Raw genomic sequence first — 23,610 nt, 5'->3', positions numbered from 1 at the left:
TATTTCAGTCCACGCCTCAAGAAGAGTGCTACCTCTGGCAGCTACAACCAGCGCCAGAGTCACAGGCCTGAGGTCACCCACAGGATCCATGCCTGTTCTGTGTCCCTACAGCTGAGGGCACGAACGGACCTACCTGACAAGTTTTTTCTTCCACAAAACAGACACAATTAGAACCAGATCTAGCCATGAACTAGGAACACTTCACTGACAAATGGCTCGTCAGTATCACTGCCCTGGTATCAGAGCTTTCTCTTCAAGGACTGCGCAGAACAGGATATATTTGTAAGGGACCTGTAAAGTCCATAATCATCTCAGGATATCACAGCACAGAGTAATCATATCAGTTGCTACATGCACTCTTGACAAAGGATCCCCTACAACCCTGGCATACCAGGAGGGCTACACCGACCAGGGCAGCACTTGTCCATGTCCAACAGCCCAGCTAGAACAGTGATCAAGGCTCCAATTCCTTCACAAGCTTCTTATACAAGCAGTCCTAAAATGAGATGTTCAGTGCGATTACTGATGGGTATAGTTCCCATAAGCATGACTATCCAACATAGGAGTACCTGGATTTTATAAAGCTCTTCCTTTAAAGTAATTTTATGTAGGTAATACCAATTTGCCAAGGAGTTGTATGCTAAGTACACCACACCACACCTACTAAGACTCACAAATAGTAACTCAACGAGGTTTTTGAGTTGGAGGGAAAAAATAACACAGGGATGTGTTTTTCAAAACTAAAGAACAACCTCTTTGCAGGCAAATGCCATTGAAATAACATGAAATCTCCTTATGGCTGTAGTCTCTTGCAGCTTTGGCAACTGCTCACAAGTAAGTCTCCCACCTTTACATAGTTACCATCTCCACTCTTGAACATGTTAGCGCACAGCATGGACATTGGATATAAGGTCTCCAGCATCTCAAGGCTTCCACCAGTTTTCAGGTTAGTTACTGGACAGAGTGGGGCACTGCTGATGCAACAGTGGGTACTGGAGCTCATGAAGATTTTACACTGTCATTTGTCTTTGACTGTATTTCTCTGTTTGACTCTTGTCATTCAGGAAACCACCACCACAGCCACCTGTGCTACTCACCTGCACAGCCCATGCTCACCCTGCCTTCTAGCAGGCAGCAGATCAAAAGCCCTAGCTCCACACAGCTAGGCAACAGAGCTAGCTTATGTGGATCAGCACTGAATCTACAGAAAAATCTGGTTTCAATTCTGGCTCTAAGTCCCAGCTCAGCATTTTAATCCAACCCTTCCTCTCGCCTTTGCAGTTTCCTCAGGATGGGACATGATTTATTCATTACTGAAGTACAGGCACCACCAAGTTCAGCCCAGCAAAGCAAGTTTTAAGAGGAATTTGTACTATGAAGTGGGTCTTGTCTGGATGAGAAGACTGATGAAGGCCTAGGACAGCAGTGAGACATTAAAGACAACACTCCTGAGAAGCTAAGAAAGCCCATAATTAATCCTTCTTGAAATTAAACATCTTGTAAGAAAGCTTGGGCTCCTCCAGTCATGTTTTTTTCCCAGTACTATTCTTCCCAAGATTATCTTGAAATGAAGTACCAAAATACCTCCTTGTGAAGCCAAGATCTTCTCATGTGTTGAAGGCTCGCTATGTAAAGTGCCTGAGCACTTCTGTGACATTTGTAAAGACCTGACTTTGTAAGACAAATCCTTAGTCTTTCATTAGTAAGTCACCAACCCATCTTCCTTGTCACCATCAAGGCAGTTGTCATGCCATTAAAATGGCATAAATAGTGAAATAAAAACATGGCCAGTTCTCATCACTAGGCAGGAGCAATGCTGATCAATAATGGTATCAAAGTCAATACACATAGCAGTAACAGACCTGATGAGTGCAAAAGACACTTGAACAGGCCCCTCCCCTCCTCCACCCTATGCTGAGAGTACCCAGCTAGATGGATGCCCTTTGCTTTGGATTCAAGGAGCCTTGATTTGCTCAGTCTCAAACCCTTGGGTAACTGCATTACCCAAGAAAACCATCTTTCATTTGGAAAAGCAGCAGGCATGACACTGGAAAGTGACATCCTTATGGGACTCCAGGCATCACTCGTGTCTCGCAGTTGCCAGCAGCTAAACCTGCTCCAGAAGGATTTATACCCTCAGTTATCTTACAAGCCAAAGAAAACGAGCAGCTAGAGTTCACTGCATGTCTGACAACACTGTCTGCAAGCAACAGAAGGTTCTTTTGGGTGGTGGAGGTGCTTCAATTAGATCAGCAGGCCTGTTCAGACTTCTAGTAGCTACCAGAAAACCACCTCTTGTTCCACAGTTCTTAGGAAGAACATTGCTTCTAAAAAAAAGTTTCTTCCAATTTGTAAGAGAATTTTCTGCAGACAACTATACCAAAGGTATGTGAATTTACTTCATGCAAGGGTGATAGATTTGTGACTTGGCAAGCAAAGACAGATAAAGTTGATCTTGCACTTAAGAAATCCACTATTGCAATGTCTTATGTTCAGATGGTTCTGCTGGCTCTCTGAAAATATTCCTTGGAAACATCAGTGACAGATTAAGAATAAGCTTTAGGAGTCTTAACACACAAAACCCAATTTTTCATGGCTAGACTTTGCTCGTGGCTTTAATTTTTTTCAAAGTCAGTGAAAGGATCTTTACAGATCATGTCACAGTACCAGATGAGGACTTTCCAACATCATAGAAAAAAAAGCAGTCTTTCTAAATTTGTTTCTGGCCTTACTTAGGCTAAAAGCCAAGTGTAAAATGATAGTAGAATGTATTTTGAAAACAATCACCTTATGCAAAAGCTGCATTTGTGTTCTCAAAGAGGCAGTGTCAGAAACAGCAATCAAGACAGAAGACACCTCAGAACAATGGCTACCATGTTCTGCCAGGATGGCTCACTGAATTTAGAGTAAGTGTCCAGAGATACTGACTCTGAAAGGGTAAACTGGCTTTCCTTCTGTTTCCTGCTATAAGCACTGATGAAGACAAAAGGGTCTGTTTGCTGCAGACTTCAAGATGAGAAAGGCCTGGTGTGATGACTAGGTTGGATGGGCTCTAACCTGCACTGTTGCTACTACAAGGGGCCAGCCCTAAACTGCATTGTTTCTATTAGAATTTAAATTAATTCTGTAATTTTCAGCTAATTCTAAACACATGTATTCCACTGTAAGAAGAAAGTGAATGAGAACTGAAATACAGGACACTCCACATTTGTTGGTTAGCTCTTCTCCAACTTCAGTTTGACATTGCACTTTATGCCCAGTTGGCAGCTTTAGTTCCTAGGTCTTGATCACATTCCTTTTTCTGTATTTTGTTTCTGGGTTTTGCGTTTGTGGTTTTTTCCCCTCTATTTCTCTTTACTAGATACAAGGTCTACACATTTTCATTATGCCAGCATTCTCTTATGACAGCCTTCTTCCAGGATGAAATTAAGTCTCAAGATCAGTCTTTATATGGCTAAAAGGAAGAAGACCAGGAGTCTTGCTTAGACTACAGCTGCTTAAGGACAGCACACTGCTCAAAGAGGAAGACCTCACAAAACTGCTGCTGTACATAACAGAGGAACACCACAAACAGGCTTTCACAAGACTTTGTCTGAAGCAGATGAGAGCCAAAATGCCATCTGGTGAACAGAAGCAAGTGTAATGGTACATACATGTTAACAACAGAAAACTAGAAATCCTGCTACAGACAAAAACAGAAACAGAGGTTTTCCTAGAGGGGCTCAGATAATATAGGTAAACTGTTGTACTATCAGAAGTGTATCATACTAAGAGAAAGAAAGCCAAGAAGGTCACTGACCTCTTTCTACACTAGAACAGGAGATGGGAATTAAGTACTACCGCACAATAGCAATTCCACTGTTCTGCCTTTAAAAATTAAATATGTATTTAAAATTAAATTTAAATATTTGTTTTTTATATTAAAATTAAATTTTAAATTTTAAATATAAAATTTAAAAATTTAAATATTAAAAATTAAAATAAAAATTAAGAAATATTAATACAGACGAACATTTCACAATTTGCAGTTTTAACTATCACAGTCTCTGTAAAAGTAATAAACTTAAATTCTAAGTACAGTTAAAAGAAATAAAAGGACATCCAGTGTCCAAACATTTTCAGTTTCCTACTTCTGACTTTCTGATAGTCTTGAAGTCCCTCCCTCCATACTTTGTTTTCCTGCTTCTGATCTGATGAACACTCCCTCCCCACTCATGCTCAACCAGTAAGAGCATCATAGATTTCAGACACTTCCAATAAAAAAAACACCCATACCATTTAATACTTTAGAGGACAAGAGCACACAGGTTAGTATCCAACCCTCCACAGGAATAATCATCAAAACCAGGATCTCGAAACAGCAGACCCCAATACTCCTCCTGTTTTTGAAGCAGAGGTGAGCTGTTCACATGTTTTCCCTTTTTCTGAAGAAAACAAGTACACTTCAGCTTCACCATGTTGTGTCTAGGGAGCTGCTGCTGTTGACAGACATTGGCAGGCAGATCTCTTGGGCCTCTCTTGCATTATTCATTTCACACACACCTTATAGAAATGCACAACACATATCCATTGCCACTTCGTTATCACTTCACTGGAATATCTTGCATCCTTTCAGGAAAAACTATTACTGTTTGTCTTTCATCCATGCAGAGTCAACATTCAATTAATATCAAAAAACTTGAAAGCCACTACTTAAAAGAATTCAATTTGTCTCAAGACTTCTGTAATTTCAAAAATAAGCACAGCCATATTTTACAATAGTAAAAGCATTCGTATGGAGAAAACAAGTGTTTGGGTTAAAAAACCCCACCTGGCATTTGCAGTGTTGTGGACCCATGCAGAAAGCCATATCCTACTTAAAGAACTTTGCATAGCACAGGGAGGGCAGAAGACTGGAAGATGCATCACTGATCTCAGTAGTAACAAGCAGGTTTTTGTTTGTTTTGTTGACTTTTTCAGCTTGCTTAGAGCTTGGGTTTCAAGCAATGCTTGCAGTCTTCCCTCAGCTTCATACAGTACTGCTAGCCCTTTCTAATTGCAGTGTCAGAAACACCACCATCACGCAGGCTCAGGAAGGACCTTACTGCACCACTGAGGGTTTTGGCTGCGAGCCTGCTCAGCACCCTTCGGGTGTGCTGCATTGGTCTATGAATCCTCTGCCACAGGGAAAGCAGGGACAGACTCCTGCAAGAAACTCTATAATCAGATGCAACACAGCACTTGGGGTCCAAACAAACAAAAAAAAAGACAGGTAGTTACTAAAGATGAGATTAGCACATTTTGTAGTTTAGTCTGACTGCATTATTTTCCTCAGAGTGGTTAGGCATTAATGAACAACCATGTGGCTTACATGAAGTGACAGCAATATGCATTCAGAAGTGAAGACTTCTCTGAGTATTACTCAGCAACATGAAAATCAAGCAGCCAGCTTAAGCTGGTTAAGTAAGAGTCTGAGGGGATTTGAATTTCAGTGAACAAATTTTACCTGCGGGTGAAGAGGCATGTGAAGAGGGGGTTTAAAATGGAAATACTGTCAAAGCTTTAACTGCAACATAGCTAAAAGATTGTGTAATTACCATTTATACAACTCCTACAGAAAGAGGAAAAACACACCTTTATTTACTTTTGTTCCAAGACAAATTGTTTCTGTGCTTTGGATCTGCTACAGCACTTCAATCTTACCTTAAGAATACAGTCCTGAGGTATTCGATTACCCTGTCAAGACTGCTAAATGGTCTGGCACCATGCCCCCTTCTCAATCTTTGCTGACTGATAGCATCAGTAAAACTGACTAGCTTTAATTAAACTTCCAGATAGGATCCCCTTTTGCTACTCCAATATTCTTTAGTGTGGGGGGTGGATCAAGACTGTAAGGAGGGTTTCTCTCACCTTCACAGCTCACTTGCCTCTGGTATTTTAACAGACTTTTTTTTTTTTTTACACAACTCACTTCATTGCTCCCCAGGGACATTAATTAACGAAAAAATCGCTACAAAAAGTGACACTACCAAAATTTTCCTCTGTAAGTATCAGTGGTGAAGATGGGAATAGTTCCAATCTCTTCAGAGTTTGTGCATAGGTAGAACTAGCATGTTTCTTTTTGCAGAATTGTTATTTTCCACTAAGCGTAAAAAGCATTTTCCAGAGTACTGTCATAGGTAGAAGTTCATAAGGGTGGAGATCTTGGGCAGTTAAATTAACAGGTTAATTCCTTTAAAATGAGTCTTACCATAAATCTAAGTAATGGTTCAAGGCACCAGGTGAAGCTACATTGCATAAGGGCAAGTTTTAAGGACACTGCCTCAGAGGACACTACTGAAGTTGTGGCACATCCCTCCACTTCAAGTCTTCCCTTGCTGTAATGCACTTCCTTGGGCATCTTTAAAGCCAATATTTCCGTGCTCACTCTTCTACTGAAGTTCTAACTAGCTCTTCTCATTACATACCTTTCTACAGTAGGGCAGTTAACTAGGTGATGATGGCAAAGTAGGACACCTGTACTTGTAGCCTAAGAATTTATCAAACTTCACTCCAACAGGAAGTTGGCAGAGTATTACTTGTTAAGCCCCATTTCTTTTTTTTAATATATGCAAAGCTATAAAGAAGTGGGAAGGAAACCTACAGATTTAATACTTTAGATAAAATATTTCTTAAATCTCTATTCCCGTGACAGGTGGTGATTACCCATGTAAAACACCCCAACAGTCTGAAGAACTTAAAGAGGAGGAAAACTCAATAAATCTGCTTTTTAAGTACTAGGCTCATTAAAGATACAGCTAGATAATGCTGTCTTAGAAAAAAAGGACAACTCCTGGACCTCTAACCTGGACAAATGATTTTTTTCCCTTTAACACATACTTGCATACATGTCTATACCAGCGCTGATGAGTAAGGAAACCATCTGTCAGCTCCTACATACAGAGATTCTGCTACTTGAGTATGCTCCTTTGCCCCAGTTCACTTTGTGAGGCACAACAAGCACTATATGACTGCCATCTGCAGTGTCCCTTTGGCAGCTATGATCCAGAAAAGGCCATGTCAATCATTCAAACAGTCTAGCACCCACAGAGAAAAGCCAAAGAGGTTTTCCTGTGTTCTCCTGCTGCTCTTAATCTAGGTAAAAAGTTGCCTCACATTCAGCATCTCACACAGCTCTGCCGTTTTAAAGGACAGGATTATTTTTTTCCCCACTCCTCTTTAGCTGTCTTTACTACACTTTCATAGAAGTCTTTTATGCCACACAAAGATATTCCTATTCAGATAATCTCACAATAAGTTACCTTTATCTCCCACCCACACACACCCCCAACAAAAACATTCACTGAATTTTTTTAACTATGTGCAAGTCAGCACTTATATGCTGTTTGCTCTTCAGTCTTCCACATCTGGGAAAAACCATCCTTCCAGGACAACCCAAATGAAAAAAAGTCATGGACAATCAAGTGGGTAAGCAGAAAAATCACTCCACATTTTCATTGGCTTTTAAATAGAACAGAGCCAAAGTGCTTCCCAGCAGCTGCTTCTTCCAAAAGAGAAGCCACAGAAAATGTTCTACCTCTAAGATACAACTTATTTTCACACTGAAGTTGCATAACCGAGATGAACCCCAAACTTCACAGGCTACTTGCAATACAAATAAGCCTGTTTACACTACAAAAACTAAATTATGCCACAGAGGCTACCATGTAATATGTGCAGGAATTCTGGCTAGCAGAGAGGGGTTCTGGTATCTAACACACCTAGACATGCCTTCAACATCAAGACATACCCACTCCACAGCCTTGATATTCAGGTCAAATCAGAAGGCAACAGAACTGGCACCAGGTTAGACAAGACTAGGACTGCTACAACTTGCTTTGGGGTATGGATCTGAAATCTGCTTGTGATACTCCGCAAGTAGCTCAATAGAGTACTCCCTCCATAAAGCATTCCACAAGATGCTTTTTTTAAAAAGGTATGAGATAATAGGTTTCAATGTCACCACCCATAATGCCACTACCCATACAGAATAGCTTAAGCCTGCCTTTTGCTAATTCACCTTTTCAATGTATTTTATTTCAAGAAAACAGTAGGTGGCATCCCCTTTTAGGAATCAGAGAAATATCCAATTACTAACAGGCTAGTACAGAAGCAGTGGATCAGATACCTGTCATGGCCCCAATCTACATCAGGATCAGGAAAATTCCCCGAGAGGGAGCGCTCTCAGTTCAGCCACAATATGAAGGTCCATCACCTAACCAACAACATTCCTTCCAGTTTTATAGACTAAGAGGAAACAAATGCTCTCAATCAATCTAGTAAAGTAATTTCTACAAAAATTCCCAGAAAATTTACAGAGAACAATCATCCAGTTTCTTTGGAAGTCAAAATATCCACTAACACTATCCGATTTTATCATTTTTCAATTGAAAGTATATACAAAAATCTCAATTACATCCATTTTTTAAAGCTGAAAGGAAGTCTAAGAGTTTGATTCCAAGTTTGCCAAACAGGTTCTTAATTTTAATAGAAGTATAAACTCTGGACAAATAGGTCTATAAACTGTAAGTAGTCTCTGCAAAGGTCCTAGCACTGAGGTCTGGTGAGTGACTCCCTGCACCCCTGATGTTGCCCACTAAGGCAGCAAAGGCTTCAGACATCAGCTTTGTATCTGCTCAGTATTGCCTCCAGGCTGATCAGAGGAATACGTAAAATTAGAGTGCTTCCCAGTAGGCTGGGCATTTCTGATGATACACAGAGAGGCAGAAACTCCTGGTAAGTCTCCTTTTAAGTCACTGCCACACAGACAATTTAGTTCTTTTAACAGGAGAAGCAACTGCCCAACGTACAAATGCCTTGGTCTTAAAATATATCAGGGATCCCCCTAGCCTCTGCCCATTCTGCAGCATGGGAGGAGGTAAAAACAGCCTCTTTAAACAACATCTTGGGAGAACCCAGTCATGAAAACTTGGCCTGAAACGCAGCTCATATCTAAGAAGGAAAATGACTTGAGAGGTGGGAGTAAAGCAGTTTTTCCCCCTCAGGTCATGCACACTAACACTAAAAGATGCTGAAGTCAAACAGGGCTGAGTGTGGGTAGCTAAAGTCAGAATTTTGCCTGTAACATGAACAAACAGCATTTCCATGTTTTTCTAACTAAAGAGATCTTCTTTGTTTTGGTGAAGAGGTCATTTCAGCATGTGAGAGCTCAAATATTTCAGATTTTCTTTAGCTGAGGACATCCAAGGCATGAATCCTTGGTAATTTACACATAAGCTTTAGTCTCACTACCAGGGACACAGTCTGGTATTGTTTATAACCTACAATTCTACTTTCTTGTCCTGGGAAGGTAGGAAAACAAAGCACTGGTGTCATCTAAGACATGAAATGCAAAGATACATTGTACCTGCAATACTGCTGGAATGCAAACTCATTCCCTTTCTCACCACCACCCAAAAGACAGAAACCTGGAGCACAAGATGACTTCCCTCAACTCTCCACCAAAGCAGAAAACAGCAAAGACTGCCAGAAGCACATAGGGCGCTTTCTACAGCAAATCGTCCGTCCATGTTTTTCATCCATTGTTACTGTCAGCTATGATTCACCATTTGTTAAACAGCAATATATAAGTTTCAAATAGTGTAATCCATTTTATTAAATCCTGTGAATCCAGAATAGGTAGGGAATTTAACCATATTTACTGCCATATTTTTGTCTCAGTCATCTGTAAATGGCTCTGCACTGCTTTAAGTTCAAACTTTTTAAGAAGTGAGCTTTATCTTATGGCTCAAACAATCCCAGTTAATGGGCAGTCCCTATCCAAGTGATCAGCTAGCAAACCCTGCTGTTTAATGATGGGGAAAAGCCTAGTTGGAACACGGATGGCCTTCAGGCACCAACACCTATGAAAAGTGTTCAGAAGTCTGCATTCCCTGGTAAAGTTTTAAGTTTCCTCTCAAGATTTCAGAGCCCAAACAGTTGCTCAAATGAGTATCCCAGCTTTTCTGATAATTAAGGGAGTAGAGATGACAAAAAGTAACTCAAGATTTCTGCTTCTAGAAATTCGAGAAACTGAGTTTAGTAAACAAGGTTCAGGAGTTACAATGCAAACAAAGAAACAGGAACCGCAAATTAGAGACTGGAGCCCTAGAAGTCCAGTAATTCATAGATAAGCAAAATAGTTACTTCAGGGTTTCATTTTAATGATTTATAAAGAGAAAAAAGACACTAGTAACCTCAAAAAAGAGTATTAGTAAGTTATACCATCTTCATCAACAAATCAAGGATGAAGCACATAGTACAGTGTTCAGACTACATGCAATATTGTGTTTCTGTGACTGAAATATACAACACAATTTCTCAGTTGAAACAATTCTAACTCACATCTAAAATGTTATCAAGTGCATTAAAAAAAAATCAAAGTTTTCTATACTTAACCATAATCTAACACTAAATTTAAACAGACTAGCAAGGACTCACCATCTGCTACGTAAGTCCTAGTCTATTTTTCTATTGGCATTAGCAGAAGGCTTAAGTTACACTTGGAAAGGGAAAAATAATCATGCATCCGATCAACAGTAAGTCAAAACATTTCAGTTTCTTTAAATAATTAACACTACATACTTTTATGGTTTTAGTTTGGAGTCTCAATCCATTCAGAGTGTTGATAGCTTTTTCAGCATCCTTGGGGTCAACGTAGTTCACAAAACCATAACCCAAGCTCTGTCCTGATTAAAGAGAGGAAGAAGAGTGATCATTAGTACCGCAGTGCTATGCGCTGGATAGACAACAGCTAAAATCTATATAAACACAGTGAGCAAAAATGGCTTCTGGTAAAGAACAGTATCTGCCCCAGATAGTTTCTAAGGCTCACAACACCCAATTTTTCCAGTAAGGTTATTTTTAACCAGCTTCCTTCCACGTTCCCATGGACTGACTGCCTTAAGTTCAACACAGAAATGACTACAGTCAGTTTAATGAAAGATAAACTGCTATGCAAAATAGGTTCAGGATTGTTATGATCTGGAGCTTCAAAGGTAAGATAGTATTAGAAATCCACTAAATCACTGTTAACTCCTTAATTGAACACAAAGTATAGTGGCAAAATTCTGGACTCATGCTTGAAACTGAGCATGTTTCAAATATACCTCAGTATCAGTATTGGAACCAAATGTGAAGCTGAATGTTTCTACAGATGTTTTTCATACACTAAATAGAAACTCTCAGTAACAAGGAGTTTAAAGGCTCACTTTGTTCCTATATTCAAAAAAAACCTAGTACACGCAACAAGACTCAACATTTTCAGGTTTTTAGCATCAGCAAATCAGATGCTAGACGGACATTTTTAATTAGCTCTTTTATCACTGAACCACAGCCCATTTCTAACAGCATATTCAGTCTAAGCATTTCTTACTGAACATTTGCATTTAGTAGTAGTTGTCTCTTGACAATTTCAAAACCTACCATATACCATCCTTAAATAGCATACCCCTTTTAAAATATTTTTAGTGCATAAGAATGCAAATAGGTAGAAAATTTTAACAAAGCAAAAGGATACCACTTACTAAATATACTGTCCTTTACTAGGTTGGACCTTTTCAGAAACACTCCCATACTCTTTCACCATGCTTTTCTTAGAAATTGAAGTGACAAGGTCCAAAAACCAGTCAACAAACCAGAGGCAAGCATCCAATATATCTAATTCACAAAATACTAGTTTGAAATATTAGCTTGGAGACACAGCAATGTAAGAGTATAGACCACATTACATAAAGCACAAATGGCAAGTCAATTTGTTGCCAGCAAAGATATAGAAGAACGTACGCTGTATCGAGTTGTTGCATGGTATCTATACAGCATGTATTAAATAGTATATAAAGCAAAAAGCTGATAGGAAGTTTGTACCTGATTGAATGAGATTGATTTGTACAAAATCATGGATACCTGCAGTGGTGTGATTGTTACTAAACAGTCTACTATAGCACCAAAAGTTAGAGGACACTACCACTATGTCACCTTCCCCTAAAAAAGCTACCCTCGTTGTTCCCAGTCCCCTGCTCAAAACAGCACACAAACACAAATAAACTGGCTAATGAAGCCACAAATAGGTTTATATATATAAAGTTATTAAAAAACATCCAAAACCCAATTGGACAAAGTCCTGAGCAACTCTCTCTAGACAACCCTGCTCTGAGCGAGAAGCTGGACTACATGATCTCCAGAAGTGCCTCCAACCTTAGCAATTCTGTGTTTCTGTAACAAACAATATGGAAATATGCACAAGCATTTCTGTATTCATTTAAAGCTCCACCTAGCTCATCCTAGAAGTACCTTTTTCCTTATTAGTTTGATGAGTAGAGGAATTTCTATACCTGTCACCTCCATCATTCCCACTGTCTGCAGAAACTCTTCCCAGCAGTATCTCCAGAAGAGCAACTTAAAGGAATGTCCTTTTTTTGTGCAACACTTATTTTAGTCTTATTTCCAAATACAGAAATGCTGATTTTTCATGTTAATCATCTAGGAAGGAACCCATTTAAACACAACCTTGAAAGATGAAACAGCTTCCTCTGAGGTTTTAACATGTAAGACACTCCCAATACATACTCCCTAATTCCAGACTGAACAGAAAAAGGCACACAAAAGTTATTCCTACAACCTCTCTGTTCATGTGATCTATTTTCCACATTAAAAACACCCAGACAAGCGCAGGCAAAGAGCACACCCAGCTGTTACAAAGGATATCATTCATGACCAGTTCTTCTGGAGAAATTAGATTATTGAAACTTGGTAACTATTAGTAGACTAGCCTGGGAAGCTGCACAAACAAAATCCAGTCATTTATTCGGTACAAGCTTGAACTTAACTCCTGCAGGTTTATTCTGCAATTTTGCGATTAAAAGAGGTTTCAGCATTAAGGGGGTGAACACTGAAGCAGGCCACCCAGAGTGGTTGCAAAGTCTTCATTCCAGGAGATACTCACAGTCTGACTAGACATGGTCCTGTGCAACCCTCTCAGGGAGAATCTGCTTGGGGAAGGGGAGGTGACTAGATTATCTGCAGAAGTCCCTTCTGCCTTCAAATGATTCCATGAATGATTTCTTTCATTTAATTTACTTTTGTTTAACTTGGGCTATCATCTAAAATTCAAAGGTGTTCAGATCTGACATTCCGATGGCCTTATATATTTGAGGAGGTTAAGTAAAACATCTTAGAAAGATTGAACTTTTGCCTGAACATTAGTAGTTCAATTACACATTATAAATAATTCAGAGTAAAAAAAAAAAATCACTTTTTTCACAGGAGCACACAAAGAAGATTAATCTTGACTCTCAACAAGCAATAAAATTGGAAGTTGAACCTGACTTCTGGAATCAGATGCTTGAGGGACCACTTAAGTCTTCCTGCTTTTGTTAAGGGAAGATGCTTAAGAGGTTTGCCAGCTCAGATGACTAAGTTTCAGAAAATCCAGAGAAGCATTTCAAAAAATGCAGTGGAAGCAGCTATTTCTAACTACCTATCAGATACCCCAGTTATTGCAAAGTATGTATCACAGCTTGTGGTATTTCTCACTTGGTAGAAGAGTGCCAGCTGGGTTACAAGAACTTAGAAACTCAGTTCTTTCTAAGTGTTTCACTGTTTTACAGTTCAAAAACTTATGCTAGTACCACTACAGCTGTACAAACCAGGAAAGTGCCATCTGACTATGCGTTTCAGATGAAGAAAGAGCAGCATGCCCACTGCACAAAAATGGTACTCAAGAGATGCCTGGGTAGTATAATTCAGAAAAGTTCTCCTGTGTAGCTTTCCCCTTCCTCCATGTCTAAACTTCTTGCTTTCAAGACAGAACAAGTCAAAGCTAGAAGCTCTTAAACCAAATCTGCCACCACTCGGGATATTTAAAAAGAGGAACTACATTATTTAGTAATTGTAATAACTAATTTGTGTTGCCAAGAATTAAACTGAACACTGACAGAAAACAGCTCTGGACTATTCTATTTGTGCCTCTTCTACACCAAACTCCATTTGCCAAAACAGACATCTCCTGCAGAACACACACTTGTTTCCAAGTCTAGTAACACACTTCAAGTAGATTACATGTCCGAGTTCAGTTGGGTGACTCAAAGAAAGAGGGTAAATCTATAGTTGTCTGCAAGTTAAATAATCCTCAGATTAAAATGTGTATCAAAAAGCATCTTAGTCTCCTACTGTTTTAAAACAGGGTGAGCTCCATCTGGCTCTTGCCTCAGCTCTGTTTCTCAAATTTATGCTTATAATCTGAAAAACAACTGACGTCTCTACAGGTCAGTCATCCTGGTGCTTTTTCTATTATGTGTTTAGGTAATCTGAATAGCCAGTTTAGCCCCTTCTACCCAGATCTTCAAAATTATGGCCTACACAACCTCAACACAAAAAAGAGATTATCTGTGCACGTCAGGTATTTTTTCCATAACTGAGACCTATAACACTGTTGAATTTAGCTTGTATCGAAGAAAGGAGCAACCGAGTTCCTTATTTTTATGAGCTACTACTTGTGCCAGAGTAAGAAAACATTCACCACCTTCAGGGGGAATACTCTGATCATTTGCAGAAGTGAGCAATACTTCAGAGGCTACATGCTCAAACTGTCGATTCAGCTTCCCCTTGATAGTTCTTGTGGCTATTTCACAGCACTGTTTAAAGCTGTTACAGTACACTTTTTACTAGATTTTATACTCAGATCACTGTAAGTATTAGGCAATGAGGTGTAGAATAAAACAACAGTTAGCTAAATAATTGGTAAAAAGAAGAAACCACCTGAAGTAGAAAAAGTCAAAATGGTGAAGTGATCTGGAACGAATGAGGAAATACATGATGAAAAGCAGTTTGACTTGAATTTTTCTTCAACAAATCTGATAAACCCAAAACGCACATAGAAGTAGAAGTGCATCTCACACACCCATGAACAAAAGACTTCAAGCAAAGGTTATGATTTGAAAGTTCATATTCATTACTTAAGTTTTATGCTTTATGTAACTGACTTGCAACAAAATCAACATGAAGCCTAACTGGCAAAAAAATCCTTTCAGGCAGGCATCTTTGACTTAGGCATACTATATCCATCATTAAGTGGGTCACTGACAAAAATTCATATTTTTTGTCATATATGATGATATATATTTTTCATATATAATGATGATGCAAGTTAAAGAGTGATTTTGACATTACAGTAAATATACAGAGCAGATTTTGAGATGAGAGGAAGACAATTTAGCTCTAATCAGTCCTTGAAAGCACTTCTCAAGAGACCTGAGTGGAGATGCACACACATAATAATTATAAAATATTTAATCTATGCTTTAAGTAAGAAGGAAATAAAGACCATATTGATACAGACCTTAGGAAATTAGAAAGCCTTCACAGGCAATGGTCAACTAAAGGCCAAAAAAGTTTCAAGTTGGAAAAGGGAAATAAAGTAGGAATATATAGCCATGTCCACTGTGCTCCTGAATTTACTACTGTGCCTTGAAAAATGTCACTTTTTTGCTTGAAAAATGCACAGGCTCCAATTCATAATACTTATCAGAGGAAGAGTCACAAAAACTAATTCTATCCTGCCCAAGTTGTTTCACAAGTGTTTGTTTACTATAAGAAAAGCCTATTTAAATACTGCACACAGCTGTAAATACTCAAAGAAAATCTGCTATACAGCATCCAGCAAAAGTCCCAAATGGGTGCTATCCACAGAGGAAGTGGTCATACAAAGTATATGTGACAGAATTGACACCCTTGTCCATTATTAACACTTTACTTTTAAAGTAGCAGCAATATTCCTTAAAACAGAAGAGAACCCCTTTATTGGAATTGGTAAAACAACATCATTCTTTTCCTGACAACACACATTCAACTTCCTGAATAGGAATAACTTAACTCTATAACTCTACTTATGTGAAAGGACACCTTGGTTATTTCCAGCAACAGCTTCAATGCTTTTAAGCTGATAGAGTGCAGCAGATTCCCATTGCAATAACTGAATTTTAGAAGTAAAGAATCATGATGAAGACTTCGGTTGGACTACTGGGGGATGTGAGAAAAGTGACGAACTGACAAGAAGACAAGAAATTTAACTGGCTGTTAGGAAGATCCAAGCCAAGTCTAATTTTTCCTTAAGGGAAAGGATTATAGGTTAAAAATAAAATGCATCACTACACTGTACCACACATTTCCATGAGGCACGGCTATTTATACCAGCTAGGAGAAGTTACTGCTGGATTGACAAATGCTCAAAAGCAATTACAAGCCACTCAGTTCACCTATCACTGTTAATTACTTCTGCAAAGCTCTCCCAGGAACTTAGAACCATTTAGGTTGGAAAAGACCTTTAAGATCATTGAGTCCAACCATTAACCCAACACTGCCAAGAGACCTAGAGGCAAGGCATTTTTTCTTATTGCCCATTACTATCTAAGTTATTCATAATTGAGAGTAAAACAAGATAGCTGGTGACAAAAAAAAAATAAGTACTGAAGCTTTCTGAACACTCATGCATCTTACCACCTAAAAAAGGTCCTCTGCTAGAGAAGTGTTCACGCATGAAATACTTGGCTGCATTAAACAGCCTAGGTGTCCTTAGGAATCCTCCAGTTCAGTGTAGTAAGACCTGCCATTAAGAATAGAGACTGCTCTAGACAGGACAGTTAGTAGAACACAGTCAAGTAAGCGTGGAGCAACAGGTCACCTATTTTCCTGCTGCTTTCTGTAGTCTGAAGGTTCCACTTAAGTTCACTTCCACAGCAAATACAGCTCATGTCCCCCATCTGAATGGGGAATTTTACATCACTTGTTTCTTAACGTCTGCTGTCATTCTCAGTTGCATATACACTACTACATCAATTTAGAGATCACATATTCTGAATATAATAAGGCACTTTTTTGTTGATTCAATCGAAGTGTTTGCACTCTAAAAGCTAGTGGCATCTCCTTTCTATTGTCCGTCTACTGACAGACAGTTAAGGATCAGACAGCTGATCGCCCACCCATCCAAGGCAGCCATTTATGCCTCAAGTGGACTGACAGCAACACCTGTCAACACTAGTGAACAGTTGAAGAGAAGTGCAGGACAACATGACAAATTTATATATATATATTATCTAGGGAGAGTATACACATTACCATCTCTTAGTAGTCAGCTCTTCTCAAATTTCCGCTGCCTCTAAGCTTCCATTTCTCTGGGATATCCAGAACTTGTTTCCAAACAGTAGTCGAACTACACTGGAATATAGTAAAAACTGAAAGATGTTCCTAACTAAATTATCTATCCCCACACCAAGCCAGTCATCTTCTTTCCAAGAAACCTGCACTAAAATACTGTTAAGTTAAGGAGTTAAACAGCTGAACCTAGCCATTTAGCACAACCACAACAGGCTAGCAATCAAGCCTCTCCTCTCAACCTCCCTTGGAAGTGTCCTGCCTGGCAACTTTTCTTGCAAGACAAACAGACTTGCCACCACTCGTTTCCTTTCTTTTTCCTTTGGAAGCGGCTACAACAGCCACAGGCAGTGCCTTGTCTTCTAAAGATTTAATATACCTGCCACATAAAAGCCAAATTCTTCCATGCTGCACTTCCAAGAAGGACAGAGAGAAGAGAAACCTTCAGATCAGACAAGCTTCCTTGAAAATCAAGTTAAAGAGATTGTCCCTTTAACAACTATACCCATACACCTGGAAAACAGGTGAAAGTAAATAAAAAAGTGGGGCTACAGTACATAACAACAGAAAACTTCTTTAACCGGACTGGTATGCAGGAATGTCTCCATGTAGCTGCTCCCTTCTGTAGTAGCCAAGGAATGATAGCCTGTAACAGATGTCAGAGTGCAGAACTGCTGTAAAATGCTTCTGTTATGTTTTCAACTTATGAGCTGCCACTCAGTTTCCGGAGGAACATTCCCTAAAGCCTGCAGGCACCTCAGAACCAAGAAGGAATACTATTTCAGACACAAATGCCAAAGGCAACATCTTCAACAGCTCTTTACTCAGTGCTGCTGGGCTGGATGTATAGTAAGAGAGGATTCATTCATCTGAACTATGCAATCCTGTTAACATGTGTTTGCCTGGAAATGCTCAAGGGTCATTTACAATCTGTTACAGCTTAAAAGAAAGGCTTGAAAGGTAGACAAGCATGAGCTCTAACTTAAGAGATGTTAAGTAAGCCCTTTCAAAAGCTACTTCTGAAATATTGCAAGAGTTTTATCACACAGGAAAAGTCCCTTCCAGGTTACAAACGCAAAGTGAACTCAAGTGCTGCATTTTCAGTAGTCTTGCAACATCTTCTTTCTCCTGAAAAAGCATGCATTGTTTTCTGTCCAACATCATGATTACAGAGCAGCTGACTGGTATGGTAGTTTTATTTCATGACTGATTAAAACCATCTTGATAGTTTACTGAGGACGTGAAGTCTGATCCGAGACATTTTGGCCAATACTAAGCTTACTTATCTTCTGCTTTTGAAGTCTCCTGCTGTCCATTTGTCTACTGAATCTGTGTCCTCAAGATCTCCTCTCTAAACAGCTACAGCTGAAGATAATTTTCTTACATGCATGACTGAAGCCTCTCTACCCAGGCAAAAACTGTAGAACTTTCTTTGCTCGAGCACACAGCTGATACTAGTGGGTCAGTGCTGAAAAAAGTATGCAATGTTATTACCAGATGACTAACAGGTGCAGAACAAACAGCACCTTCGGTACTAGAAGAGTTTCTATTGCTGCATTTCCTCACGGAGGCAGCTACCTGCATTATTTCAGCATGCTCTCCCTACCCACACGAACTAGAACAGTGGCCTTCTAATGATGCAGCGAGATGCCTCTGAAAGCTTGGCACACCCGCCACACGAGGGAGTCCTTGGCTGCTGTTTCCCATCTGAGCCATCAAACACCCAACGCAACGGCTTGAGCAAGATACCTTTCTGAAGCAACCGTGAAGACTACCCTGCTAAGCCTGCACGTTGTCTGGAATTCTTAAAAACATTCCACGAGACAAGAAGTAATTAGAGCCAAAACGAATACTACAATCAGCTGAACTCTCAAACCTTTTCAGTATGTGCTCAAGCTTCTTAGAAGGTAAGACTGACTTCTGTAAAACAAACCGATTCATTTTAAGGAGCAAACAAAAAAAATGGTTTATAAGTTCCAGTTCCCCTCATCTACTTACTGATCTCCTTAACAGGTAGGAGTAACGGAAGAAAAGTAGCCCTGCTAATTGAGTGCTATCAATGCTTATTCTTAGAAGAACCTAGAACTATCATTTGTTTTCAAATGATCAGTAACAAAGTCTTGCAAGTGTTTTCAAAGGGAATATCGTTCCTTCAGTTTTAATAGCTGTGATTAACAGCTACTCAGTATTGCAGCTCAGTAGTTGCAGAAAACACACCATTTCTCACAGTAGTTGGAAAATACACATAGGAAAAGGATACGCACAGAGAAGCTCACATTTTGATTACTTGAAACTGAAATATGTTTCCATAAGGTAATTCTTATAGGGAACACAGCGAGATTCTTCCAGAAGGAAGCTTTTTTTATTTTAAAAAAGGATGGGGGAATAATAATGCATCTTGCTATAGATCCAAGATTTAATAACCATTGTGCAGCAACATTAGGCTTCAAATGCACTTTAAAAAAGGCTATGGCTTAACCTGCATGAAGCAGGTACCAGGCAGGCACTAGGAAGACCACAAGAAAAAAAAAAGGCAATTTATCTTCAACAGCTCCAGAAACTTGGAAGACAGGAAAGAATTCAGATTACAAGTCCGCATCTGTTTTAGTCAGTTTTATACCAAATGGCTCAAAAAAGAAAAAGTAAAAACAAACTAATTGAAACAGGTGGTCAATAGTGTGGAAAGCTTGAAGATAACATGGCTGTGCCTTTGACAACTCTGGGAATTGCTTAATTTGCAAAAATTGTTAAAGGGATCATACAACGAAATTGCAGGACCTGAGCTGTATTTGCAGCAGTTGTTCTCCCTTTACATATGGATTAAAGCATCACATCACTAAAACCAGAGGCTTGCACATTTTTCCTCTGCTGCCTTCTATAACTTTCTATCTACTACTCACACTTGGCGTACTCCAGGAAGACAAAAAATCCATACAGAATAGTTATAAATCCTTTCCTTCACTTATGCACAAAACCCATGATTTCAGCCTTGCAAATCTGTATTGCAGGAACTTCTAGTTGAAGTATACCATAATGAAAGAAAATAGTATGTATAAATACAGTGCTTTCATATAGCAAAATACACAGATCTGAAGAATGTTCCTCACATGTAATTAAGGTCTTGTTTATAGAACGCAATATACTAGCTGCTTCAATACATAACAGACCAACCATGATCCAGTTAGGACCATCTGCAGCTTCAAGTCTTATTGCTTAGCACTTTGCTTATGGTGGCTGAAAGGATGTACTCATTTCTGCAGGGATACCCAGATCCTTATAATCTACACAACACCCTTGGAGTGAAAGGGCTTCAGGGTGTGCAGGTCAGTATCACTACTACCTAAACTGAAGCAAACTTCACTACAACATGCCTTGATGATTATAAATACTATGCACTAATCTCACAGCACAGGTACCCTGAAAGGCAGTGATGCCTATACAAACTTCAGATTACTTGAGGTCTCTTAAAACACACTGGTTTCCACTAGAGTTAACATTTATTCAAACAGCTGGCCTAGAATCACTAGAACGTAACAGCAAAATGTATCTACAAGCACCTATGAAAGAGTAAGCAGTGATCAAGACATGCTGAACGGGCAGTGTGGGGACTCCCAAGCTGAAAGCAAAAAGTTCTGGAGCTCTGCTAAAAGCACACAACATACTCCACATCACTACAGGACCAGTGCCAATTTGCAAGACTTGACACTTTCACAGGCTTCTTGTAAATTACTGCAATTACCGACAAAAGTGAATTTTAATCTGCCCACAGAAAAGTGCAGGAAAATGTATATTGTATTAATCCCCATCAAAAAGCAGTGTTTGCTGAAATGCGGTGATTTAATGGTGTTCTGAATCACTACATTCAGAGGTCCCTCATCATATTTAGCCTTATAAAAAGGTTTCCTGTTTTAAAACATGAAGTTGTTGCTTATGCTTTATATGGAGAGAGGCTCATCAATTCAGGTCAATATACAGATGAATAAACTTTGACCATTTCAAAGCCAGCTTGTTTATACAGTGTCAATAGTAAGAACTGATTAGCTAGGCAACTTAACTGAATCCCTGGCACTGACCATGCCGGTTTAATCAAATGGGGAGGGGGTGTGTGCTGGGGTTCTACCTTTTTATTTGTAAAAACAAAACCTATAAACTTCTGAGAGGTCAGTGTCATGCCTTCAGAATCCTGAAAAGCAAGTGGAAGTGCAGTGCCAATCAAGTGCTATCTTGAGTAACATAAGATGAAAGGAGTTCTTTCATCTCCACCTGCTTGCACGACTTATTTCCAGGAGACATGCAAAGTGCAATAGATTAGGCAGTTTACTGTGAAAAAGCACAGTAAATGCCACAAAGTCTCTTTCAATAACATTTAATAGCAATATACAGAATCAGAGAAGGGTAACTTATAGGATACAATTATTAACAGGCTTAAGACAAGTCTCCACTAATAGTGCTCTGGATCCACACATATGGCTTATTTGAAAATTTAACTCCTTCAGGATTATTCCTGCAGTCCAAACAGGATAGTACTCCAATCACCCACTAAGTAGGCCAATGATCTGCTATCATACTTTCTTCCAATAAGCACACAAAGTTCAAAACTGCTTCACTAGCTTTGTGCTACAACACACTGAGTCCCTAGGCCACATCAGACTGCATTTTAACAGCTGCAGAGTTCAAACCATAGACTATCATGAAAATTAAAAAGCTGACGTTAAGAAGAACCCTCCCCTTCATGCCCACCTCCAGAAAATCTATGCTTCAAGATCTTAAGCAAGTTGCTTCAAAGAGATCAAAGTCACCATATAAATACAAGCTTGCCTCCAATCCCATTTGGTTTTTATTCTTGATTTCACATTTTAGTCAAGTTCTGCACAGGGCATCCTGCTGGCAAGACAGTTTGGCTGGCAACACCTTTTCTCCACATCCCTACCCAAATGAGAAACTGTCAGGCTGCCAGAACTTATTTCTTATCTCAGCACAGCACTAAGCAACAGCTAGCAAGAACCCCAGCCTCTCAGACTCAATACCCCACAAAAGAGCAGCCAGCTTCAGCTAGCTCCTCCTTTAGCTGCCAAACTACTCTACTACACTCCCACCCTGAGTGCACTCAGAACCTTGCAGAAACATCTGACAGATTAGATATGACTGCAAACACACACATTGGGAGTAAAGGCTGAGAAGGAAAGAGATGGGGAGTGTCACAAAAACAGCAAACCTCTTGGAAAGTGGCGAAGTTGCAGTGGTCTGTTCATTCATGTGGGCTTCCCTGTAAGAGGCACTTGTGCCCTACCATCCTCAAAATTTTCACTTTTTGTCACAGAATGTTTAAATCATCCTACACTGTATATAAATAGTCACTCTGCAGACTAAGTCACTCCACAGATGCACCATAGTATCTGTCTCCTCTTGCTTCCTCTGGGAGATGAAGAAAATGGAAAACTACTTGCCTAACTTTGTTGTCTCCTAACCTTGCCTCCACATACAGTACTTCAAGGCAGCAAAAAGTACAGAGTAAGATTACAGCATAAGTACATGACAATATTTCTTCCCATACTCCCATGAAGGGTAGTTTAGATGCCCTAGAATTAGTCTTATATTAAGGCTGAAATGAAAGATTTAGGGTTCAAGAGTAAGCCAATACTGTTCAAACCAACAGTGACAAGAAACTTGAAAGAAACTGCTCACCCTAGGCAGAATAATGAGATCGCTCTGAAACTTACTGTTCACATACAGAAAAAGTCAGAAGCTTTGCAGCAGCACTGACAAAGTATAAGGTTTCCAACAGCTCTGCTCTTGCCAGACAGACACTAACATGGGTACGATAGAAGCAGAGAAAGCTACAGAAGTCAAGGAGTTTCACATGTTCTAGATTGAAGCAGCCAGACAACACTTTCTACTGCCTCCACAGAAGACACACAGTATCTTTCCCTTGATTACCTGAAGACTGCTGTAAGAGTCAAGGCAAGCACAAAACCTATCAGGTGTTTTACCCATGGTCTACTGAGACAGAGCACCTATCCACAGAAAAAAAATTCTCCTCCAACTCCCAGCCTCAGTTCTTCGGGAAGATTACAGTTCAGCATTGTCACCAGGTCCTTCCTTGCACTCTGCACTACAGGAGACTACTCTTCACTGTCAGATTGTTACGCAGTCCCTCCTAACACTGCACCGACTGTATGCATATACATTAGTCAATTCAGTGTTTGTACTGTTACTAGAATTATTACTGCTGTTAACAACATAAGCTTAACTCTGAACACATCAAGTCCAACTCATGTTTTCTTCTGTGACCAAATCAGAATCCTTTGCGTTTGTTACCATGGTTCTTCAAGAATACTGAAATTTGTGTGTTCTGTATTAACTACTAAAAACTATTTCTGTACAAACTGTAATTGCAAACATACTGACTACAACTGCATCAACAATTTTCTGGAAATGTTCAGC

The 23,610-nt window shown here is 39.4% G+C and overlaps 1 protein-coding gene across 2 annotated transcripts in view; it reads right to left on the bottom strand.

Moving 5' to 3' along the window:
- ELAVL2 (ELAV like RNA binding protein 2) overlaps positions 1 to 23,610 on the bottom strand; it is a 46,436-nt gene that overhangs the window by 13,210 nt on the left and 9,616 nt on the right. For both annotated transcript variants that reach the window (XM_005441411.4, XM_027808495.2), the window contains exon 3: positions 10,603 to 10,706. In XM_005441411.4, the coding sequence (XP_005441468.1) occupies positions 10,603 to 10,706 (104 nt within the window). The remainder of the gene's footprint in view (positions 1 to 10,602; positions 10,707 to 23,610) is intronic.

This window comes from Falco cherrug, chromosome Z (genome assembly GCF_023634085.1).
Source record: "Falco cherrug isolate bFalChe1 chromosome Z, bFalChe1.pri, whole genome shotgun sequence".
Lineage (NCBI taxonomy): Eukaryota > Metazoa > Chordata > Aves > Falconiformes > Falconidae > Falco > Falco cherrug.
This window is presented reverse-complemented; position numbering and strand designations above follow the sequence as displayed.